Source organism: Lynx canadensis, chromosome C1 (assembly GCF_007474595.2).
Source record: "Lynx canadensis isolate LIC74 chromosome C1, mLynCan4.pri.v2, whole genome shotgun sequence".
Lineage (NCBI taxonomy): Eukaryota > Metazoa > Chordata > Mammalia > Carnivora > Felidae > Lynx > Lynx canadensis.
The window spans coordinates 173,632,886-173,653,391 of NC_044310.1; the positions used below are offsets into that span (position 1 = coordinate 173,632,886).

Sequence of the window (20,506 nt, forward strand, 5' to 3'; positions counted from 1 at the left end):
GTGAGTTTTTTTCATACCTTACTTCATGCTTATATAACCATATACACAGTTACACACATATACACAATGTAATCTTAATTTTGTAAATCTATTTTTTTAAGTACTGGATTAAGTATTTTCAAAGTACTGGATGGAATCCAAGTTACTTCTGAGAGGTTGAATTAGGAAATAACTTATTTTCCTCTGTTTTTTTCTGTATTTTCTATATACAACATTAAAAAAGAAGAAAACTAATGGAAAATATTGAGTGGTGCCAAACCCTTTTAAATATGAGGACACAGAGGTGACTCAGTTAAGCAGCTTACTCTTGATATCAGCTCAGGTCTTGATCTCAGGGTCGTGAGTTCAAGACCCATGTTGTGTTCCATGATGCACATGGAGTCTACTTAACTAAATAAATATGAGGACCCAGAGATAAGGGATTAGAAAATGGCAGCTATCGGTGATTTAAAAAAACACACACACAAAACCTAAACAACTAACAATAACCATCAGCAGATGCAGCCACTAAGGTTAGGTTTTTTTCACATCTGTGTCCTATATCTTCGATTCTCTGGGGTGCTCATGCCTTTAGGGGTGTGCAACAGAGGAACCACCAGCAAGCCCTGGAGTAAATGGGCATGCCCATTTCAATCCAAGATAAGTAATTTAAATTCTTTTATATTAAAAGAGACAGAACAATTGAACTGAAGAGGATGGCTTTAGGTCATATCCCTGCTCCTTTGGGATATACTTATTCTTTATCCTAGGTCAGTGGTTTCAACCTTGGCTATGCATTAGAATCATCTGGGACCTTTTAAAACTGTGACTCCCTGGACCCCATCTGCAATGATTCTGACTTAATTGGACTAGAGTGGGGCCTGGGAATACAGCAAAAGTTCCCCCAGATGATTTTAATGTTTACCCAGGTTGAGAAACCATGTCCTAGGTCAAGGGAGTCGAGTGTCCTAGAAACGGTAACAATAGTGACACTTTATGCAAACTGATAATCTTGAGGTTTTGTAAGATTTTCATTTAATATTTCACTTATTTGTTCATTTAAACAATTAGGCATTCAGAAAAGAGTTAAGTAGACACATATGTGTTTACAATAACACATGTGTTTTCAAAGAACAGTTGTTTCCTGGAATATTTATAGTAAGACAATAAAGTGTGAACAGGCACTTTGTAGAAAGATGTACATTCAGAATTCACATATGACTCATTTCTTGCTTCATAACATTGTTAACCAGAATAGTGTAATTCTACAGTTCTCAGAACTCAAACACTCTGCATGCACTTTTCTTGGTACCCTCACTCTTTCCATTTGACTCTTTCATGTACTTATTTGAGGGCAACTAATTTCCTTTTATCTCTCACAGTGACCAGTATAGACCTTACATATAGTAGGTACTTAATAAAACTGTGTAGCAAACAAATACAAAGACTCCTAAATTTTCTTTGTTCACAGATCCTTTAGTGTCTCAGTAATTTTTTGTGTGTGTGACCTAACAACTTAGTAGTCATTTCAAGAAAAAAATACTTGCTGATTACTTAATGGGATGTATTTGTTAGACATGGCACAACTGCTCAGATTTTGGAATGAGATTGAACACTGCGTCTTCATTTCCTGTTTGACATTCATTTTCATGCAGTATTTGCATTTTATCAGAGCAGTCACTGAACACCCAACTTCACAAAATGGAATGGCCTTGATTTGAGTGTAGTACATTGAATCATGGGCGGTCTCCAGTTTCTGCAATGTCCAGAGGATGTTGTTATTATCGTGCCTGTGTGGAATTTTACCCCTCTGAATTTATGTCCCCTCTGTTGGCTTTGAGCACAGTTTGGGAACTGTGGCCCCAAATCTCGGGCTTTTGATGTTTTTGTTTTGTTTTAGGTATCACGGAAGATTGTTTCCTAAATATTTGTTGATTATGTCATTGGCTTTAGATATTCAGTTGCTAAACCTCTGCATACATTCTAAGAGAGGAGATTAATCACACTATTTCTTTGTAGCATTAAGATATGGAACCATTAAAAAGAGGTACTTAAAAAAAGTGCTTAACTAGATTCAAGGCACTGTACTAATAAGTACTTTACAGTACTGTATTCTTTGATTCTGAGTTGTCTTTAAAGTTTTAATTCATTTTATACACAATGGTAAAGAAAATTTTCCTGTTTGCAGGAGGGATAGATAGGCTGGTCTTTGGGCAGTACTGGACAGATCCCCTGGCAGGAGATGAAGGCTGCTGGCAGTCCCAGTTGGTACAGACAGTTGACCTACCTTAAAGCCCAGTCTAGAGAAAGGTGTTAGCAGGGACTTTAGCGATGAGTTCTCTCTTACTCCAGGTCTCCTGAGTCAGAGTTGTGCAGTTCAAAATAATAATCACACTCTACAATTATTTAGTTTTGGAGATTTTACATCCTTTCCAGAAACTTGGGGGGGTAATTTTTGGGGGACATTGTCGGTATGGTATACTAAATCCTTTTTCAGGATGGTATATAAATAGCAATAATTTGATTTCTTTTTGGCATGCATGACATAGTCTTCTCTAGATTTCATAAATTATACTAATTGGGAGTACTGAAGAACACTGCATCATTAAATTGCAAAGGAGGCTATAGTACTTTGTGTTCAACTTAAGCAATTTATACTTAGATCATCCCCAACAGGGTATTGTACCCAAGCTAACACATCCAACCCGATTTCCATTGTTTCATCACTCTTCCCTCTCATGACTGTTTCTCCAAAGTTGTTCTTGTCTCTCCCATATATTTGAAACACCTAGGGGAAAACATGAGCTACTCAAAGATTCCTAATGGTTATTCCTTTTAAGTAGCAATGTATTAAGAAACATAGTCATTGTGAAATATATATAATAAAAACTTTATATTAAAAATATTCTTATGTATTTTATTATTTTCCCAAATGGGGTTTTTCTAGTAGTCTTTTTCTTTTTCACGGAAATTACTTTGTTCCATTTTTACTTCCAACTTCAATTCTGGTTTCTTGGTAATCTACTGGAGTATTATCCTACAAATTAAAGTTGAGTAATAATTGGTGGAAACTGATCCTCATATAATTGCTTAAAGCAACAATGGTTGCCCTAACAAAAAACTTGTGTTTTGAAGTTCTTTCTCAATATCATGAGAATGAATGTATCTGTTGAAAGAAATTACCGAAGGAAGAAGTGGTAATGAATGAAAGACCGTGCACTTAGCTTGAAGTACCTCACTTACAAATAGTCTGTATGCAGAAATGATTGCTTACCCATCTCCTTGTCCTGCCCTCTACTTCAAGGCTTATCTACCTCAGTTTACACATTTGCATCCTCCCTTGCAGTTAAGTAGTTCTGAGCCAGTGATCTTACTTAATGGTATCAGAGGAAGGAATTCATTCACTAACTCAATCATTCATTCAAAAGAAGGATTGTTATTTGAGGATACAGGAGTAAATAAAATGAAAAAGTCCATGTTATAGAGCTAATGTTCTAAATTTATTTTTGAGAGAGTTAGAGTGCAAGTTGGGGAGGGGCAGAGAGAGAGGGAGACACAGAATCCGAAGCAGGCTGCAGGCTCTGACCTGTCAACACAGAGTCTGATGCAGGGCTTGAACTCACAAACTGTGAGATCATGACCTGAGCCGAAGTCGTGTGCTTAACCAACTGAGCCACCCAGGCGCCCCTCATAGAGCTAACAGTCTGGTAGGGGAAACAAAATGAACATAATGAGTAAATTATATAGTATGTAAAGAAGGTAGTATGGAAAAATAGGGTGCGAGGAGAGTGTTAACACAGCAGAGTTGGTTGCTCAGTCCTTGCATGTGTCCAGTGGGGCCTACGACCATGATTGCTCCTTGGCTAGATTCTGGGAATTCGGCCCTTGTGATGTTGTTTGTGTTACTGATGAATGCTCCTGTATATGCCTGGAGCAATGGGGCATGCTCTTTTAGCTTGTCAAGCAAGCCCTTTCTCCACCTCAGTCTGTGTTAGGTACCCAGTACTTCTGTGGCAGCTGGGACCAATGCCTTTTCAAACAAGTGAAAACTGATCCCTAACCTTTCCTCTCTGGGTTCTAGGTTCTGTTGCTCCACATTTAGTGCCTCCATATATGGCATACTTTATTTAAAAAATTTTTTTAACTGTTTATTTATTTTGAGAGAGAGCGAGCGAGAGGGAGACAGCATGTGTGAGCAGGCGAGGGGCAGAGAGCGAGAGGGAGAGAGAGAATCCCAAACAGGCTACACACTTAGCCCAATGTGAGGCTCGATCTCATGGCTGCAAGATCATGACCTGAGCTGATCTCCAGTAAGAGGCTTAACTAACTGAGCCACGCAGGCACCCCTGTATACCATAGTTTATGAGTGAATTTGTGAGTGAGTGAGGGAGTCATTGTAAGTGATTAAGAAGCAGGATGAAAAATTGGGAAGAAAAGATAAAAGTCAGGATGAGAAATACCTGTGGAGTGAGTTGGACAGTATGTTTTAGGAGCTGGAGTCAGACTGACTTATTTGCAGTGGGGAAAAGGTCTTTTGCATGGGTAAGAAGGAACAGAGTCCAAGTGCTAATGGCCCAGCCCTCTCATTTGTTCCCTATTGAGTCGTCTGCAATGTGCTTATTCTTAAATTATAAGGATTCTTTTTATGTCATTCTTTTCATTAGTTTTGGTGAATCATATTCATTGAAGCCCCTGATTGAAATGAAGAAAATGTGTATTTTATTTGCTTTATAGCATGTTTCACCTTTGGAGATAATGTTCTTAATCTAACTCTTTGATTTCTTTTTAGATTTGACATTTCCTCTGTAATATTAATTTACTGCAAATAAATTTGTTTCTGTTTCAAACAGGAACAGATTTTTGTTTGTTTGTTAAACTCCAGAGCCAGTAAGAATTTTGGATCCAATCTGGTACTTAAGCAATCAACGAAAAGGAGACTTTTTTATTTTAGCGAGTTTTTGTTTTTTTTTTAATTCAGCACCCTTTTGTTCCTTTAAAAGAAGGCTATGTGTCCACATTTGAAATGCCAGAAAGAGTAAACTGTTGCAGCCCTTTGCACTCTGCATTACAGAATGTGGAATCATATGCTCCTTTCTCTTTACGAGCTTCTTTGTTGTCCTTGCTTTTTTGCTGAACTTTCAACCCTCCTTCCAACTCAAATAGGGAAATTTTGCTGGTACCCTGGGAGAAAGAGTTGTCAAACTATGTTGGTATTCTGTAACAGAAGTAAAAATTTTAATTTTAATCTTTGCTGTAATACAGTTGCATTATATTTATTTTTTTTTAAATTTTTTTTTCAACGTTTTTATTTATTTTTGGGACAGAGAGAGACAGAGCATGAACGGGGGAGGGGCAGAGAGAGAGGGAGACACAGAATCGGAAACAGGCTCCAGGCTCCGAGCCATCAGCCCAGAGCCTGACGCGGGGCTCGAACTCCCGGACCGCGAGATCGTGACCTGGCTGAAGTCGGACGCTTAACCGACTGCGCCACCCAGGCGCCCCGAGTTGCATTATATTTATTAAGCAAGTTTTGCTATTTCTATATTATTCTCTAGTCAAAATTTCCCAGTCAAATATTCTTTTGAAAAAGAAGGAAAAATATTAGTTTCCAAAAGGAAAAGGAAAAGGAATTTTAATATTTATTTGTTGCTGTGATCGTTGCAATAATATATTTCTCACTGGGTAATTGAGATTAAACTCAAAATTTTACCAAATAGTGGGGTTAGAAAGCTGGCTGTAACTTCAGGTGGCCTCTTTGGAAATTCTACAGTTATCATTCTTTCCCTGGTGTTTGGCCACTTTTGATCTTCTGTGTCCTCCTCCCTCTACCTCTCTTCCTTTATTTCTCCTCTTTCTCCTACTCTCCTTCTCCCCACTTTTCCTCCTGACCTTTATTCCATTCAGAATACATATTCTAAATCCCTTACTAAACTCCGGCAAAACACAAGGCTGAGTTTGAAATGCATTGATTGTGGAGAAACTTATTCTCACAGGGAAGACAAATAAACAGAAAGCAAAGCAAAGGCCAGAATATATCATGTGCCGTTAGACTAGCAGGTACAGAAGAGAAGTTCCCATATGACTGAAATAAGAGTAAATTTATTTGAAGAGGGGGTGTTTGAGCTAAATGTTAAAGAATGGAGTAGGATTTTGGCAGGGAGAGATGGAAAAAAAAAAGGGAGACTTTTCAGTAGAAAGAAAGAAATGAATAATGTAGCAAGAAAGTGGGTTGGTCTTGGATAGTGACCCTTGACCCATTTATGTGACAGTAGAGCAGAGAGGTCTGCAAAGTTTTTCTGTAATGTGCCAGATAGATCATTTTAGGCCATATGGCCTCTGGTGCAACTATCAACTCAGCTGTTGTAGCGAAAGCAGCTGTAGGCAATACATAAATGAATGCTGTGGCAGTATTCCAAGAAAACTTTATTTACAGTAGTAAGTGGTGGGTCAGAGTTGGCCTGTAGGCTGTCATTTGTCAACCCCTAATTAGATAAGGCTCGAAAGGAAGGTGATGGCCAGATCTTAGATTTTGAATGCCAGGCTAAAGAGTTGGGGATTAATTTATATTCTTTTTAGTGAAATCATGATTGTTACGTCTCTACTAAAGGTTTTAAATACCCAGACATTGAAATTTGGGACCAGATGTTTTCTGTGTACATTTTAAGATATTTATATAGTTAGCGCTAAATTAAAATTTCTGTGACTGGATATCTTGTATGAAAATGGCAAAGTACAAATAAAGCCTGATTTGGGTCATAGCCAGAAGTTTGTCATCTTTTGGGTTCTCACCACAAAGTCTCTATTATAATGGATCAAAAAGTCAGATTATGGAAAACAAGCAAGAATGAATGGGCAGGCCCTTTAGAGATCTGAACTCAAAATATCAACATTCTCCCTGTTCAAAAAATGATAGTGTGAACTGATTCTAAAGTAAATACTAAATCCACAGTTTTCGATACTTTTTAGAACTACTTTATCAAGGTATGATTGACATGTAAAAAGTTGTACATATTTAATGTATATGCTCCATGAGTTTGGAGTTATACTCATGAAACCATCATCACCATCAAGGCATCAAGACCATAGATGTACTCATCACCTTGCAAAGTTTCCTCCCATCCCTATTAACAATGAATTTTTTTGTGGCAAGCACTTAAAGATTTACCCTTTTAGCAGTTTTTAAATATATAATACATATTATTAGCAATAGGCGCTATGCTGTATAGATCTTCAGAACTTATTTATCTTATAATTGAAGCTTAGTACACTTTGACCATCACCTCCCGCTCCACTCACCCCGTGGCAATCACCATTCTATTCTCTGCTTCTGTGAGTTTGATTATTCTGGATTCCACACATAAGTGAGATCATAACATTTGTCTTTATGTGTCTGGCTTATTTCGCTTAGCATAATGTCTTCCAGGTCCATCCGTACTGTTGCAAATGGCAGGATTTCCTTCTTTCTTTAAGGTTGAGTAGTAGCCCACTGTATGTATATACCACATTTTCTTTATCCATTTATGCAGTGATGTGCATTTAGGTTGTTTCCATATCTTGGCTGTTGTGAATAATGCAGTGAACCTAGGAATGAAGGTATCTCTTTGAGGTGGATACTTATCATACAGATTGTCATCTACATAGATTCTAAATTAATCCTCAAGGCAAGACTGTTTCTTCTTAATGTTTTTATCCCTAATACCTAGCTACTGCAGATCTGGCCCAAAGTGAGCAGTCAATAAACATTTGATGAATTAATGTAGGTGAATATTTCTAATTGTTCCCAACCATTTTATTCCACTATATTTTTGTGCTCTTCATTTTTAGTCTAGTTCTCATTTGAATGCTTAAACCTCAGTAAAGTTTTAAAATTTATTTTATTGTCAGAGTATCTTATACTTAAAATTTGATCTGTGATCTATTTATAAAAGCTTTATAAACCTACTGTGTTTTAGCATTACATTCATAGAGAGAAAAATGTTGCATATTAAATGAAATTATTGTAGATGCTTGAAATATAACACAAAAGGAGGGGGCTAGTTTTTGTACAGTAGAAATCTGAAAATAAGGTACAACTCTATGGATACAGTTGTAACCTACATAATGGTAACAACATAATAAGATGATGTCAAGTTCTTTTGAAAAGAAGTGGGGTTATAATTTATCAGCCCACCCACTTCAAGCTCTAGATGTCACCCAAACAAATAGCTAGCTTTATTTTTCTAAAACCCCTATTAGACTGACTCACTCATCTATATCTTATAGCAAAATCATAATATAGTGTTGGTTCTAATATGCTTTTTCAAGAGCACTTCTTTATGTATAGAGTACTCTTTTGAATTTTAGTTATTCTCATTACTTAACAATGCTTTTAATTATATGATAGTTAATTTTTTCCCCGGCAACCTTAGAACTGTGCTCATTGATGTGTATTTTATTTTTACTTGTTTCTCTCAACATCTAGATTATATGTTTTCTAAGGGTGCAGTTGAAATCATTTGATATTGAACCATTTTTAAACTAATCGTGACATATTGAAAAGAAGATTATGTGGGCAAGACATAATGATTATAATTAAGTGACAGAGAAAATAATAAGTGCATGAAAAGCTGAAAAATGCAACGGAGAAGAGTGGATAGATTATGGAGACAAAAGCACCTGTGGTTGAAAATTATATGTTTAATCGCGGAATCTGTCCCATTTAAATGCCAAAGTATTTTTGTTGGATAATTAGTAGGGGGATTGTTATGGAGATTATATATACATCTATAACATCTGGTTGCTAGCCCTGTTTGCTTAATCAAAATGTTAACACCATGGAAATCAGAAGTGTCCTATTTAATCTTGGGCAGGCAATTCTTTATTCTTGTCCTTTTATTTGTAGGAGAAAGAATTGTTTATGCCCCTTTAATAGCAGCAAGCAGGCTTCCAGCTGAGACTTTTTGTTTTTTTTAATGCTATTTTTGCTGTTGCTTATGCTGGGGCCACACAAACCCAGCCTAGGGATGGGGTGAAAGGCTCATAGGACCAGCAAATTCTTCTCTGCACTGGTTGGAAGGAAACAAGTAAGCTACTGAATATGGTAAAAACCAAATCCCTACTGGTTTTCAAGAAGAGATGTGGGGAGTAGAATGCATAGAACTTGGAGTCAGATGAACCTGTCTGTGAATCCTGCCTTAATTGTGCAACTCTAGCCTTAGATTCCTTGCCTTAAAATGGGGGGAAAGTCTTGCAGGTTTGTATTAGGATGAAATTGGACAACACGGATAAAGTTTCTCGCACTCAGCTTGTGTGTGTGTGTGTGTGTGTGTGTGTGTGTGTGTGTGTCTGTGCATGTCATAAATAGCATTAGTTTTTTTTTTCCAAATTGAGCTAGAGAGGACCCTGCTGGTCAGGACTACATTATGTCCTGAGTCTAATAGCTCTAAGGAGCAGAAATACGGGATCTTTTCAGAGGAACACTGATTTTGATCAGCAATATTTGACCTTTGCAAATCATTTTTTTCCTGAACTTGATAATCATTTTCTCACCAAATTTATTCTTTAACATAATTATTACATGTGGAAAAATAAAACCATCCATTCTGGATTAAAAAATGTTTTGGAAAACATTAAGAATCAAATCCAGCCTCAGAATGTCAGGAGCCTTTAGTGTGTCTTATTTTGACAACTGTACTTTGACAGGAGGAGACAGAAGACACAGGTTTGGTTTTTTTATGAATTTCGCTTAAGATCTTACTACACACTGGAGTTTGTCTATAAATCAAAGGCTCTCAGAATTTCTGAAATTAATCGTTATAGCAAAGGAATTAATCAGAATTCCTACTCCTGAAGATGCTGTTGAAGGAGCCATTGTGGGTACATTTGATTTGAATAAGACCCATTATTAAATTTTATTAGTGAATCTTAATTCCCTTTTAGTTATGTGCAGTCTCCCTCTTATATGCTTTATCCTGTTTTTGGTACATAACATTATCCTTCCTTCCTGTACCTTCTCTTACGAAAGATAGAGTAGCCCATTAAATAACACATGCTGCGTTTACAGTTGTATCCTGTATCATCCAAGGTGCTTGCTTTGGAAGCAACAGAATCTGCCTCTGGCTACAAGGAATAAAGGGCCTCTGGGGAGGGATGATGCTACAGCTCACAGATCAGCAGGAGGAGCTGTACAACCCACCTCTGGAAGGACAAAGGGCAGGGAGACTTTGGAAAGCTCAGTGGGTAGGTGCTCCTAGACTTTCTAAGATGTTTCAGCTTCGGCAACCATTTGCTTCTGTGTATCTTCAGCCACATTTTGAGGTCCTGACAGAATCTTTCTGGCCCCCGTTAGTGAGGTACTTTGTGCCAGCAGCTCAGTAAATTTCATCTAGGGGATTAGGAGCTGGGCAGTTGGAGGAATTATTTTGAATGGGGCAACTATTTGTCTTCCACACATAGCTTTTATTCTAGGTGGACCTGTTCAAGGATGTTTAGTTTAGGAGGCCATCATGTCACATGTCTTACTTGTTTTTTACACAAGAGTTATATTTCCCATATGAGTTTAAGGCCATGGTTTAATGTGTGTGTCTGTTGGGGAGCTCCCTTTTTTCTTTTTTCTTTCTTTCTTTCTTTTTTTTTTTAATATTGATTGATTTATTTTTGAGACCGAGAGAGTGCAAGCGGGGGAGAGGCAGAAAGGGAAGGAGACAGAGAATCCCACGCAGGCTTTGCACTGTCAGCACAGAGCCTGATGCAGGGCATGAATTCATGAGTCATGAGATCATGACCTGGATGGAAGCCAAGAGTTGGACGCTTAACCGACTGAGCCACCCAGACGCCCCCCCCCCCTTTTTTCTTTTTAGTTCATGTTATATAAGCATTTCTCAGTAATTGCAACAATATATTCCTTGAATTAATTTTAGTAGCGTGATCCCAAGACTCCCTGTTACATGGTGTAAAGATGGCTTTGCAGTCATTCACAGGGACGTGTTTCAGCTAACAAGACCTCTTAAAATGAGTGAGACTTGGAGCAGTTCACATTACTTACATGAATTCTCATTTTTTCATTGGTAAAGTAGACTTGATATCACATATTTTATAAAAGTATATTGAGATTTTTGTGATAATATACATGCAAGGCTTGGCATTAGGAACATGTGTTTATCCACAGCCCTTCTTCACATTTTGATTTTAAATGTTACATGATTTTTTTTTTTAATTTTAGAGTAATGGGCTGAACTTATAAAATGATGGGAAAATAAATAATTTGAGGAACAGTAGGTGCTAAAAACCAAGGCTTCGTTGACCTTTTAATACCTGATGCTCCTGAATTTATTAAAAGCAATGATAGTAATGACTAATCACAAATAATTTAACCTCCCACAAAGCTGCCTATTATTAAAAATGCTGAGAGGGCATAGGTATGGATAAATATCAGTAATATATATTTTGCTTTGTGTTCTATTCTCCATATATACATTTGAATATATAGAGATTGTTGTCCTGGAAATTAACAGTTTTTTAGACAGACTAATGGAACCTCATTTTAAGGTATAGCTATCCAGAATATAATCCTCCCTTTTCTTTCCTTTTTCCCAATTCATTCTTCCCATCTCTTCACTCTAAACTGGGGTTAGGATTGCTTTTAAGAGCTGAATCAGGCAGGGTGCCTGGGTGGCTCAGTCGGTTAAGCATCGGACTCTTGGTTTTGGCTCATGATCTCTAGCTTTGTGAGTTCGAGCCCTGCATCAGGCTCCACACTGCACTGCTGTGCAGAGCCTGCTTGGGAATCTCTCTCTGTCTCTCTGTCTCCCCCCCTCTCTCTCGGCACCTCCCCTGCTTGTGCTCTCTCTCACACTTAATAAATAAACTTAAAAAGAAAAGAGTTAAATCCGGCAGTTGTAATGCAGTGGCTTAAGAGCACACAATTTGAGGAGAGATGGTCCCAAGTTTGTGTCCTGTTACTTCCATCTACTGCGGGTTGGCCATGGATGATTTACAAACCTAACCCACAGTTACCAATATATATGATGAAGGAAACAATCATGTCTCTGTAATTAGGATTTTGAAGAGTAAATGGAATGATGCACTTAAAAATGAACACAATGCAAAAAAAAAAAAATGAACACAATGCCTGACTCATTAACCCTCAACACATTTTAGTTCTTGTGGTTATAATTATTATTCTATATATTAGTAACATTTTATTATCATACAGAAGAGGAAATATACTAAAAAATCTTTGTGTCTAAATAGATAATAGTGTTTGAATAACATTTAACTTGAATTTTAGAGTCTTGAAAGGATCAGAGCTCTTTTCTAGCCTGCTAGATTGCATCTTTTCTAGGACTGGATGATTACTGCAGTAGTTCGATTTGTATTTAAAATGTCTTTGTTATGGTCCAAAAGCAATTTAAAATCTAGTTTATTTTTAACAAAGTTAGAGTATATAAGGTGTAAGAATAGTTTGGTAGTAATATTGCAGCTCAGGCAATGGTGACAAGGATTTTTTACCTGACCTGCTATTCTTGTGAAAAAATATTTGGAGTGAAATGGGTTTTTGCAAATGTATACCCGCAACATCAGTCCTCATGAGTTATTTCTTACAGATGACACTAATGTTTGTGAAATGGTCTCCAACTGTGGAGAAATAATTTTTATTATTAATGATATTAAGTGACAGCTAACCTCTGTGCTGAACACATTATTTGCATTATTTCATTTTATTACCTCAAAGTAGTTACTATTCTAATTTTACAGATGAGCAAATGGACTTTGAGAGGTAACTTCCCCAAAGTCACACATCTAGGGAATGGCAGAGATGGGCATCGACTGACTCCAAAGCCCATTAATAGCAGAAGAGAAGGCCTCTTTGGCAAAGGTGGTAAAGTTGTGATACAGGCTTTACAAAGGCATTTCCATGGTGATACAAGTTTTTTTTATGAGACATTAACATTGGTATATCCATGAACATATTGTCAAAGATCTATAAAGCTGTAGGTTTAAGTTAGAAACCAGTTAATTCTTATTTTCCTCAATTTATTATCTTACTGTGCTTTCTTACATATTTAACAGATAATATACTTCTTGGTATTTTAAAGATTTTATTTTGATATTTGGTAATTTGGAACTGAAACACATCCCATGCTTTCCAGACAACAGAACAAAATAAAGGAGCTAGTCATGCACTAAGGTTTAGTGAGATTGCATTTTATTCTAGGAACTTTGACTATATTTTGAATTAGTTACTTGATAGCATTAGAATTAGTGAGGCCAAGTGAAAATGGGTTTTTCTGAAGACAGAACCTCTGTCTTCCCCTTATTCACTGCTTCCTTTTCTTCTCCTTTTTACTGGCAGAAAAAAAATTGGGATAATAACACTGTGCCTTATTAATAATAAAAATTTATTCAGTTTTAGAAAGAATAATGAATTTGTTGGAATGTTTCTCCCCCTGTGTCAATGCATCCATACATATGTGTTTCCAGATTTTATCAGTTTTGTATGGTTATTCAGATGTCTTGAATGACATTTTAAGGTATAGTGACATATGCACCCTAGGATCTGACATGCTGTTATTTCTGGCTTCTTTCTCTTCCAGTGTCTGTATTTATGCTGAAAGTACAGGTGAATGACATCATCAGTCGTCAGTACCTGAGTCAAGCAGTTGTAGAAGTGTTTGTAAACTACACGAAAACAAATTCCACAGTAACTAAGAACAATGGAGCAGTGTTGATAAAAGTACCCTATAAATTAGGGCTCAGCTTAACCATTGTTGCTTACAAGGATGGCTACGTGTTGACACCTCTGCCTTGGAAGACTGGAAAAATGCCAAGTAAGCACTCAACAACAGTGTAAAAGCCTTTACTTAAATGTACATGACTTTTTTTTTTTTTTTTTTTCCTGCTTTGGGAATCTCTTGTTCTGGTAAAATGACAATGAGACAACCCATGTGAAGTCAATACAGAGAGGTTAGAAAGGAGTGCCAGTTGGAAGAAAACATGAAAGTCTTTTTTTTTTTTTTTTTTTTTTCCTCACAGAGGCTTGAAAGTGTCCTGAGCAAGAGCTCTGCTCTGGTACAGAGTTTGTCTGCAGGTGGCGGTGAGAGGCTTGGCATGCCCAGAGGATTAGTGAGGAGCAGGGTGGGCCAGATGGTGCAAGGACATTCTTGAAAGTAGAGGCAAAAAGTTTAGATTTATGGGAATCATAAGGCAGTGCAGATTCTTGAGTACCATAACTGTAAGTTGTTTGGAAACTGAATTTACTTAACAGTGTATGATGTTTAGGCCCAAAACAGGGCTAGAATGGATTCAGGGAGCCTTGCTCCAAAGCTGTGGTTGTGCTCCTGGTGGACAGTAACAGTCTGATGTAAGCGAGGGAATGAAAGGGAGGAGGTAAATATAAGAGGCATACTGAAGGAAGAATTGGTAATTACTGTGCCAATCATCATATACACCTTAAACTTACAGTTATATCAGGTATAGCTCAATAAATCTGAGGAAAAAAAATAAGAATGGATAAGACTTAGTGTGACTAATTGGATATTGAGAAGTACAGGCCATAGAAGATACTAGAATGCAAGTCTGATTGGAAGGATGATACTTAGGTAATCAATCTTTTTTTTGTGTGTGTGTGATGGTTATTAGAATTTAGATACTTAATTTGGTTTCATACTGGAAACATTTGAATTCTTGAACTCTTATTCAAGTTTAGAATGAGAAAGAAAATGAAAAATGAATTAGATAAATTAGGACTCACGTGAATGAGATTTAATAAAATCATGACTCAAAAATCTGACTAGGGATATAAAAGTCTGAGGTGAATTCTTGGTCTTATATACTTTAGTTTTTTTTATAAAAAAAATTTTTTTAACGTTTATTTTTGAGACAGAGCATGAACGGGGGAGGGTCAGAGAGAGGGAGACACAGAATCTGAAACAGGCTCCAGGCTCTGAGCTGTCAGCACAGAGCCCGACGCGGGGCTCGAACTCACGGACGGTGAAATCATGACCTGAGCCGAAGTCGGCCGCTTAACTGACTGAGCCACCCAGGCGCCCCACTTTAGTTTTTTTTTTAGAAGACGGAGATGAAGCACACTTATTCATTAAATTAGAATTAGAAAAATAATGAAAGAAACTAAAAGATGGGAAAAAGGAAATAAAGATGAAAGTAGATGGACATTAATTAGAAAATGTAGAGAGAATTGACAAAATGCTAGTTCTTCAAAAGAAATTATACATGCATCTGTAATCTAAACAAATAAGGAAATAAAAGACAAGAAAAAATATATAAAATCTTTAAAAAATCAAATGTTCTGTATCAAAGCAATAATCTTAAAAAAATCTAATAATTTTGTGATAATATAAATGACTATATTGATTTTAGATGAGGTAGACCATAACCATGGATAAATGTTCTGAATAAAAATAGCTTGATTCAAAGGCTATTTAAAATTTTTTTAATGTTTAGTTTTGAGAGAGTCAGGGTGTGAGCAGGCGAGGGGCAGAGAGAGGGAGACACAGAATCTGAAACAGGCTCTGGGCTATGAGTTGTCAGCACAGAGCCCGATGCAGGGCCTGAACCCATGAACTGGAAGATTGTGACCTGAGCCGGTCAGACGCCCAACTAGCTGAGTCACCCAAGTGCCCCTGCAAAAGGCTATTTTAAAAAAAGACACTCCAAATCATTTTATAAAACCAGGGCAGCCTTGATTCTGAGATCTAACAAAGGTAATGAAAAATTAAATGCCTTCATATGTGCTCTCTCTCATATACACATGTACTCCTTTATAGACCAATCTTACTTATAACTCTAAATACAAAAATCCTAAACAGAATAATACAAAAGAGTTTCACCATTGTTTAAATATAGCATTCTGTTAAGACCAAGTAGGATTTTTCTTCTTTGCAGGATTATAAGGATGTGAAATGTGTCTGTCAATTTTACATATCATATTAGTGGAACACTTTAGAAGTATCAGATAGCATCAATAATTTCCTGAAATGCATGTTACAAGTTGACCATCCATGCCCAACTAAGAACAAGCTCTTTAAAAACTAGGACCATAAAGATATCCTTAACATGGTAAATATCTCAAATTCATACTTGACTATAAAATAGTAGAGGTGATCCTATGAAAATAAGAAATGGAACACAGATGTCCATATTATTTTACATTATAGATTCTTATCAGAGCAAAAATATATCAACAGACCAAAAAAGAGGAGAAGTATAAGAAAGAATCAAAGACATTACTATTTCCAGTTATCATATCCCTGGAAAATTACAAAGCATGAATCTTAAAAATCTCAAAATTAATGGAATTAATGGAATTTGACAGAACTACTAAGTATAGAATTAGCATTGGTACAAGTCAATACATATTCTTATATACCAGAAGTAGTGACCACTTATGAAAAATAAATGAAAAGAAATCCCTTTCAAAACAACAAGGACAAACAAAATATGCAGGAAACCTACAAAAAGTGTGAAATAACCATATATTGGGGAAAATAGAACTACAAATGTTACTGATTGACCTTAAAAAAAAAAAAAAAACTAAAACCCTGGATAAATGGAATGCATTGTATTTCTTTAGAAAGCCTGAATATTGTAAAGATTTCACTTCTTTCTAATTTATAGATTTAATGCATTAAAAAACTTGGCAAAATAATTCTTGGAGAATAAAAACCTGGAAATCATTTTAAAAGATTTACTAGAGGTGATTTGCCATTTCATATAACTAAAATAATATGTAGCTACACAATTAAAATTCTGTAATACTGTGATACAAATTAGATACTAAGTAGCATGTAAAGAAAATGTAATCTATGATAAGGTACCAGTATAAATCATTAAGAAAAGGCTGAAAAAAAGTAGTATTAGGATATTTTGGATTCATATTCCAGATATATTGCTCATAGAGGTCAAATGTGGAAAATCAAATTATGTTAAATACAAGAAAATAAAAATGATTAAAAAAATTTTTTTAATGTTTATTTTTGAGAGAGAGACAGTGTGTAGGGGGGGAGGGGAAGAGAGAGAGGGAGACACAGAATCCAAAGCAGGCTCCAGGCTCTGAGCTGTCAGCACAGAGCCCGACATGGGGCTCGAACCCACAAGCTGTGAAACCATGACCTGAGCTGAAGTTAGACGTTTGACTGAGCCACCCAGGTGCCCCAAAAATGATTTTTTTTATGAGGAAGGCCTGTTTAAACCTGAAAGCAATGAAAGATGTCGTAAAATGTAGATTGCACTATTTTTAACAAAGGTATTATACAGCATGTGACTATAGGTAATAATACTGTATTCTATATTTGAAAGTTGCTAAGAGTATATCTTAAAATTTCTTATCACAGGGGGAAAAATGTATGTAAGGTGGTGGATATTAACCAGACTTACTGTGGTAATCATTTTGCAATATATATAAATATTGAATCATTATGTTGACACCTGCAGCTAATAAGTCATACATCAATTATATTTCAAAAAATGTCTAAAAATAGGAAAATATTAGACAATAAAGAGTAGTAGCCTCAATATGTAAATAATTCATACAAATTAGTTAGAAAACACTCAGGTCCTAACTAAATAAGGTAAATGGGCAAAATCCTTACCTGGAATTTTTCAAAACCAGAAAAACAAAAGATTACTAGATGTGACAAACTGTTTTATTTTCCTAATAGTCTCAGATTTTCTGTACCAAAGACATACACATTTCTTACATTTTTCACCTTAGAAAAGTTTTTTAAAAGTGATGAGAGAGTGAGGTATAGTGAGCTTTCTCGAACATGGTTGGTGGGTGTACAAGTCAGCAAAATTATCTGGTTAGCAATTTTGAAATATGTGTGTCAAAAGTCTTCAAAATCTTCACCTTTGACCCAGTATTCCACTGCTAAGAGTCTATCCTAAAAATAGATATATAAATAACTAAAGTTGACAGATCTTTGTACATAAGAATGTTGATTCAGATGTTATTTTTGCAATAATGGTAAAAATGAAAACAATCTAAATATGTGATACTAGTACAGTGGTTAAGTAAGTCTTGATATTTCAAGAAAGGACATAAGTGACCTTGACAATGTTAGGAAGAGTTTCTAATGAGGGATGGAAATGCTTATTTTATCTTAAATGAAAAAAACAGGGTAAAAATATTCCGCATATAATATTGTACTCCCTATTTTAAAAAAATCATAGGAAAAAGCCAGGAAGAATATACTGAAATATTAATAGTGATTGTCTTTGTCATGGGATTGGGAGGGCCATCACTTTATTCTTACTTTTTTCTGTATTTCTCAACTTTTCTAGAGTGGATATTCATCCCTTTTATAATGAGAAACCTTTTTTTTAAGTGAAAGGAAATCCACATACAAGTTTTAGTGAAGTTCAAAAGATTCTCCTCGGGTTTAATAACCTTCAGCTGTGAGGGCTGCCCCCCCCTTTTAACAAAGTATCCAAATGTGGGAAAGTGCCCTAATCATCTCAAGGTCCAAGCTACTACCCTGACACTTTCTAATTTCATAAAGCCACTAATTAGTCTAGCTATCAATGTATTCTGAATTGAAATTATACTTTTGTTTGGCATTTCTTTTCCTATTGTAGGAAAATGGTGTATTTCATTTTATACCCATTCATATATTTTTGTGTTTTATCCTCTTATCAGTCTTTACAGCTCTTTGAAATATCTCAAAACATATTTCCATGCAAATGTATTTTATCCTGTCCTAAGTGATTTAGGATTTTGTTATTTCTGTTAAGTGCTTGTATCAAATAGAAGAGAGCTATCAAATGAGAACTCATTTTTAGTAAGTTTATTTGATCTGTTCTTGCTTATAAAATGGTCTCCCCTCCCCCCCACACTTCTGATCTTGAAATAATTTTGTTATCTTTCAGGCCATCTGCACTTACTGATCCCACCTGTTATTTAAGGTACCTACTCTTGTAGGCAGATTTGGCCTCATCCTGCATTGCTGCCAATGACTGTGGATAATTGGTTCTGTTATGCATTAAACTGTTTCCTCTTCTGCCAACTTAGAGCTGGCAAACCATACTGTGTGGTGAAGAGAGTTGTGCCCTTATGCAGGAAGTTAAAAAAACATCAGTGCATGTAGTCTCTATCTTAGAGAACCTTGAATTGTAGAGCCAAAGTTTTATTTATTTATTTTAATCATAAGGAAATAACAAGTAACAATTGTATGGAGAAAACAGAGGATTATTCAAGCATTTAATCTGACAATACATGTCTGGGGTTATAGAACATCATTAGTAATTTTGGTACAAACTATTGGAAATAGAAAGGATTAGTAAAATAGTGATGCCTGACCTTTTTCCCCCTGACTTTACTGTGATACTCTGTTTTCCCCCTTCATCGTATTTTACATTTATTTTTCCTTTGTTCCACAATTTCCCCCCCACCCCACCCCTTCCCACTTTTTAGGGCCTGCTGGAACAGACTATATTTAACCTAGTTTTTCCCCATGTTTAATAAAATATTTTAATTGTTCTATATTTCACAGTATATTCATCAGTTACACTTTCACTGTTCCCGCAAAGCCAAGCAAATATATGGCTATTTGAAGACACTGTTTTAATTACTGGAAAATTAGCTGGTAAGTACAACACTTCTTCTCAACTTGTAGGTAAAAACTTAGTGATAATCAGTTTAATTATGTTACTGTGGTTCTTCACTAATGAATTCATGTTAGTTGTAACTTGGAGAAAAGTCTAAATTGCTCAAGGATGATTAGTACTGCTGTAAGTTGATCTTAACTGATTCTTATTTCACTGTCAAACAACAATATGGGGGTTTGTATAGTGGGAATCATTCTGTACTATTTTAGCATCCTGGCCCCAGTAGGAACATTTGAGTTTCCGAAAGACTGCACTGAGATTCTGAGCTCTTTCCAAATCACATCTCTCACGGAGCTTTAGTGGTCAGTGAAATTAGGAAAAGGTTGGAACTTTGGGACTCTCTAATTTGCAGGCACTTCCATCCCTGAGTGGGAAGGGCCTGAGAGTGGGTAAGGTCTTCCCATAGCAGGTGGGATTTACCCCACTTGCATATCCCATGGGCCAGATACAGGAAGCTTTATTTGGAGTCTGATTTAAACTATGACCTCTAGTTCTGCTTTACCAACCCTGAGAATGACAGTTCCAGCATGACCTTTACCCCCCTGCCATCTTCCTAACTAGTTCTTAGGGGAACCCCCACATTTTGCACTCTTTTACTGCATGTTATATAAAACCTCTATCGATGACAAAAAAATTATTTTTTTGTATTGGGGAATCGATGTTTAAGACTAAAGCATAATAGTAATGACTGATTGGTAAAGGCAGAAAATCCTCAAAGAGTCCAATAAGAATCATGGTAAAAAGAAATTGTTTGTGAGAGTTCATTTTCAGAAGCTATCTTTTTTTTAATGTTTATTTTTGACAGGAGGAGGGGCAGAGAGAGAGAGAGTACAAGTGGGAGAGGGAACAGAAAGAGAGAGAGAAAGAGAATCCAAATCAGGCTCCAGGCTCTGAGCTGTCAGCACACAGACCAATGTGGGGCTTG

The 20,506-nt window shown here is 36.2% G+C and overlaps 1 protein-coding gene across 1 annotated transcript in view; it reads left to right on the plus strand.

Annotated features, from left to right (window-relative positions):
- FAM171B (family with sequence similarity 171 member B) overlaps positions 1 to 20,506 on the plus strand; it is a 65,311-nt gene that overhangs the window by 26,504 nt on the left and 18,301 nt on the right. Inside the window, exons 2-3 of the mRNA XM_030327003.1 lie at positions 13,554 to 13,787; positions 19,467 to 19,559. Coding sequence (XP_030182863.1) covers positions 13,554 to 13,787; positions 19,467 to 19,559 — 327 coding nt within the window. The remainder of the gene's footprint in view (positions 1 to 13,553; positions 13,788 to 19,466; positions 19,560 to 20,506) is intronic.